The sequence below is a fragment of the Desmodus rotundus genome, chromosome 3 (genome assembly GCF_022682495.2).
Source record: "Desmodus rotundus isolate HL8 chromosome 3, HLdesRot8A.1, whole genome shotgun sequence".
NCBI classification, from domain to species: domain Eukaryota; kingdom Metazoa; phylum Chordata; class Mammalia; order Chiroptera; family Phyllostomidae; genus Desmodus; species Desmodus rotundus.
This window is the reverse complement of record NC_071389.1, coordinates 180,664,975-180,669,706: the sequence shown is the minus strand read 5'-3', so window position 1 is coordinate 180,669,706 and position 4,732 is coordinate 180,664,975. Positions and strand designations below refer to the sequence as shown.

Sequence of the window (4,732 nt, the reverse complement as noted above, 5' to 3'; positions counted from 1 at the left end):
CTCAGTCCCCTCCCGCTCCGTCCCTAGTCCGCACGCGTGGGGCGTGCCCAGTCGAAGAACCAGGCGGGTCCAAAAAAAAAAAAAAAAGAGAGAGACACGGCTACTCGAGATTTTACGGGCGCACGTAGCTCAGGCCTCCGCGCCCTTGGGCTGGGACTGGGCAAGCGGGAAGGAGGTGCCCGGGCCACACCACGCCCCGGCCACGCCCGGTTTCCATAAATTGCGCCTGCAGCCTCCCCCTAGCGCTCTCTGCTCCTCCAGTTCAACAGATAGCCGCGTCTTCCTGCGCAGTGCCAGGTAAAAGTAAAAACAGGCAGGCGTCACGAGGGCCTCAGGGACATTACAAAGGAGCTGCGGGCGCGTGCGGGCCGGGGGGCGCAGCCGTGGGGTACGGTGCGCTGGGTGGGCGCCGCATTGCAACGGCGGAGGGAGACGTGCAGAGACCGCGGGAAGGGATGGTGGCCAGCATGTGAGGGGGGTGAGGAGAAGCGCGGGGGAAGGTGGGGAGAGGGGAGGAGAGGACCGCATTCGAGCCCGGCGCCCTGATGCTCACCCTCCTTTCCCAGCAGCCTCAATCCTGAGACACGATGGTGAAGATCGGAGTGAACGGGTGAGTTACGGGTCTGCAGGTCTCGCCCTGACAGGGCCTCAGCGCTGGAGGGACGTGGGGGGATGGTCGTACCCTTCACCCAAGGAGAATTCAAGGTCAGGGTTCTGACCGGCGGAGGCTCTCAGAGGGCCTCTTGTCCCCCACCCCTAGCTGTTGCGCCTCCTGTAACTCCGCCCCTGCGGGGACAAGTCACCCGAGGCCTTCTCCACCCGCCCCAGATACGCAGAAGAGTCCTCAATTCTGGCTTTGGATCCATCCCTTTAATCCCCTAGCTGGGGCCTCTTTCTTTCCTTTCGCGCCCCGCGGGGTCACGTGCTGGGGAGGAGCCCCTCCCCCAGCCCCTTTTGCCCCCACCTGGCCGCAAAGCGTGGGGGGGAGGCAAGGAGGCACAGCTGCGCGCACACAGGCACACGCTGCCGGGAGGGCTCCTTTGCGGTAACCTAGCCGCCATGTTGCAACCGGGAAGGAAATGAATGAACCACCGTTAGGAAACCTCTCTTACTTCGCTCTCCAGCCTTCCCCTCTCCTTAGCTATGACTAATCCTCCTCCTCCTCCTCCTGCTCCTGCTGCCTCAGTGGGGTGGAGTCGCCTTTATCCGGTAAACCTGGTGAGGCAAGGCTTTCTCGGTGCTGCTCTCCCAAGAGCTGGACCTCAGAACGGGGCCGCATTCACTCCAGACTAGACCATCCTTCACAGGCCGTCCAGATTCTCCCTCGGAGTGGAAGTTTTTTGTGGGTGGTTCTCTAATGAATCAAAAACGTGGCTTTGTGGGGGTTATTTTTTTCCTGGGGTGGTGTGGTAGCTGTGACTTAGTGCCATGCTAGGGGAGCTGAGTCATGGTGGTTAGAAATTTTCACCATAAAATGGCTCCTGTAGCAGCAGCCCTTCCACACCGACACCTTGAAACGCCTTCCATCGATGCCTAGAGCCCACCCAACCCTAAAGACCAGGTTGTAAAGGTCACTGGGAGGATTAGATGCCCCGGGGAGCCTTGGGATCCCTGCCCTTCTCCCCATTCCATCTTCCAGAAACCAGATCCTGACTCTACCCTAATCTGGGGTTAAATATAGCACCTGACCTTTCTGCAGCTGGGGGCCTGGCTTCTATGCTCCCACTTCCTTTCCTGTACACACACAAGTGTTGCTCCTACACCTGATTTCTGGAAGAAAACTAGGAAGGACAGATGGCTTCTAATTAGAACCCCTCCCCCACCCACCCTGGAGATTGGAGGCTGAAAACAGCTCGTTTTCCCCCATCACCTTCCCTTTTGTAGGAGGGACTTAGAGAAGGGGTGGGCTTTCCCCATCCAGTTACCTTCTGACCTTTACTCTTGCCCTTTGAGCTCGGTGTTGCTGAGTGTACAAGCCTTTGCTCCATAGGGGTGTGGCCTAAAGCTGGGCAAAATAGGAGCAAGTGTTCCTGGGACACAGGGAGTGGGGGTGATGAATGCCATGTGCCTAGACTGTGGGTGGCAGTAGCAGTGCCCTGCACTGTCACTTGAAAGATTTCAGAGGACTAGGGGGCCAGGCAAGTCTTTGGGCCTAATCATTATTCGGACAGAATAGAAGCCTTTGTTTTGTGGCCATCCTGTAAACTCAGGGTGGCCTGAAAGGACTGCTGGAGGAAGATAAAGTAGACCTTATGGGACTTTCTGGTGGCAGGGACGTGCCATCTTCCACCCGAAAGAGGGTGAGTGGACCGCAGGCTACTTACACACCCAGGAGAATTCTCAGCGCCCTCCTTCTTGCCTCTCTATCCCTCAGATTTGGCCGTATTGGGCGCCTGGTGACCAGGGCTGCCTTTTACTCCGGCAAAGTGGACGTTGTCGCCATCAATGACCCTTTCATTGACCTCAACTACATGGTGAGTGTGTGTCACCTTCACAGCAGGTGTGGGAGGCAGAGGCTGGCTGATGAGCAGTCCTTTGATGCCCTCACTTGTTCCTCCAGGTCTACATGTTCCAGTATGATTCTACTCACGGCAAGTTCAAAGGCACAGTCAAGGCTGAGAACGGGAAGCTTGTCATCAATGGGAAGTCCATCTCCATCTTCCAGGAGTAAGTGGAAGGAGAGGAAGAAATTTGTTTTGGGGGAGGTGCTAGGATGGGGTGACCACCTAGGGTACATGGTACTCATGTCCTTGAACTTTGTCCTATCTTCCCTTGTAGGCGAGATCCCGCCAACATCAAATGGGGTGATGCTGGTGCTGAATATGTTGTGGAGTCCACTGGTGTCTTCACCACCATGGAGAAGGCTGGGGTGAGTGGCAAGGAGGCTGCAGGTTAAAGGAATTAGTATAGAAAGAAGACTGGCAGGAAAGATGGACCCTGGGGTCTCTAACTCTTTCTCTGCTGCAGGCTCACTTGAAGGGTGGAGCCAAGAGGGTCATCATCTCTGCCCCTTCTGCGGATGCCCCAATGTTTGTGATGGGTGTGAACCATGACAAGTATGACAACTCCATGAAGATTGTCAGGTGAGCTTGGCAGAGGGAGTGAGGTGAGGTTGGCTGGTGCCTCCTGTAGAGGGTCTGTTTGCCCCTGACCTGCCTCTCCCTTTTCAGCAATGCCTCCTGCACCACCAACTGCTTGGCCCCCCTGGCCAAGGTCATCCATGACAACTTTGGCATCGTAGAGGGACTCATGGTACGGTGGGGAAAGTGACCAGAGCACATTCATTTCTCACCCCCCGTTACAACACAGCCCTGGGCAGTGGCAGGGGTGGCTATGGAAAATGGGGGTCCCTGAGGATTGGCTCAGGCCACAGCATCCCCTTTATTTCTTCTGAAGGTGGGGAGGGAGGTTGAAGGACAGGCAATGAGCGCTGTGCAGGGCCTTCACTCCATCCTCCATGTCCCCAGACCACAGTCCACGCCATCACTGCCACCCAGAAGACCGTGGATGGGCCCTCTGGCAAGCTGTGGCGTGATGGCCGAGGGGCTGCCCAGAACATCATCCCTGCTTCCACTGGCGCTGCCAAGGCTGTGGGCAAGGTCATTCCTGAGCTGAACGGGTGAGGCTTTTTGCTGCATTTCCAGACACAACCAGGGGAGCCAGGAGCTGGTGCTGACCCCATTTCTCTATCTGCAGGAAGCTCACTGGCATGGCCTTCCGTGTCCCCACCCCCAACGTGTCAGTTGTGGATCTGACCTGCCGCCTGGAGAAAGCTGTAAGTGTGGGTTGGAACAGCTTTGGTGGCTGGGGGCCTTGTCTCGGGTAGGATGGTGACAATACTGGGACTTCATTAACCATGTGGATTTTACCTTGTTAGGCCAAATACGATGACATCAAGAAGGTAGTGAAGCAGGCATCAGAGGGCCCCCTCAAGGGCATCCTGGGCTATACTGAGGACCAGGTACTAATAGGACAGGGAGCTTGGTGTCCACACAGCCCCACTGAACAGGACTGGATTCCCACACTTGCCCTTCTCCTTTCCTCAGGTTGTCTCCTGCGACTTTAACAGTGACACCCACTCCTCCACTTTCGATGCTGGAGCTGGCATTGCCCTCAATGACCACTTTGTCAAGCTCATTTCCTGGTATGTGGCTGCCCTGAGGAACAATGTTTAAACTGATTTGGGAGTCTGGCACCACCTGGTGGCTAGATCAGATATAAACCTTAACTATGCATCCCCTTCCAGGTATGACAATGAATTTGGCTACAGCAACAGGGTGGTGGACCTTGTGGTCCACATGGCCTCCAAGGAGTAAGAGCCCCATGGACCACCAGCCCCAGCGACAGGAAGAGAGACCCTCAGCTGCTGGGGAGTCCTTACCCCAAACCGATCCCCCAACACACTGAGAATCTCCTAACCTCCAGTTTCCATCTTAGACCCCCTGAAGAGGGGAGGGGCTTCGGGAGCCCTGCCTTGTCATGCACCATCAATAAAGTTCACTGCACCCAGCCAACTCTTTGCTTTTATCTTATTTCGGGGTCAAGGACAAAGGGGAAAGAAGCTGGGCTGGTCCTAAGGTGAAACTGTTCTTGTTGAGTTCTGCAAAGGGCCTTGCCAGCCCCAGCCAGGCATAACCTTAGTGATTGATTTAGAGCAGGCATAACCTGAAGCATCCCTTACAAAGTGTGCCCCCAAGCCCCAGGTCCCTGACTGGGGGTTGCAGGAGGCAGC

The 4,732-nt window shown here is 56.1% G+C and overlaps 1 protein-coding gene across 2 annotated transcripts; it reads left to right on the top strand.

Annotated features, from left to right (window-relative positions):
• The first annotated feature begins 156 nt into the window (after positions 1 to 156).
• Positions 157 to 4,514, top strand: GAPDH (glyceraldehyde-3-phosphate dehydrogenase). Of its 2 annotated transcripts, none has more exons than XM_024579517.4 (12): positions 157 to 297; positions 567 to 610; positions 2,375 to 2,474; positions 2,561 to 2,667; positions 2,779 to 2,869; positions 2,968 to 3,083; positions 3,171 to 3,252; positions 3,468 to 3,619; positions 3,697 to 3,775; positions 3,878 to 3,961; positions 4,047 to 4,144; positions 4,247 to 4,514. In XM_024579517.4, the coding sequence occupies exons 2-12, from the start codon at positions 588 to 590 to the stop codon at positions 4,314 to 4,316; spliced, it is 1,002 nt and encodes a 333-aa protein (XP_024435285.1). In that variant the 5' UTR covers positions 157 to 297; positions 567 to 587; the 3' UTR covers positions 4,317 to 4,514. The 2 variants fall into 2 exon arrangements, with proteins under 2 accessions (XP_024435285.1, XP_024435284.1); XM_024579516.4 differs by having other exon boundaries at positions 163 to 297; positions 570 to 610.
• The last annotated feature ends 218 nt before the right edge of the window (positions 4,515 to 4,732 follow it).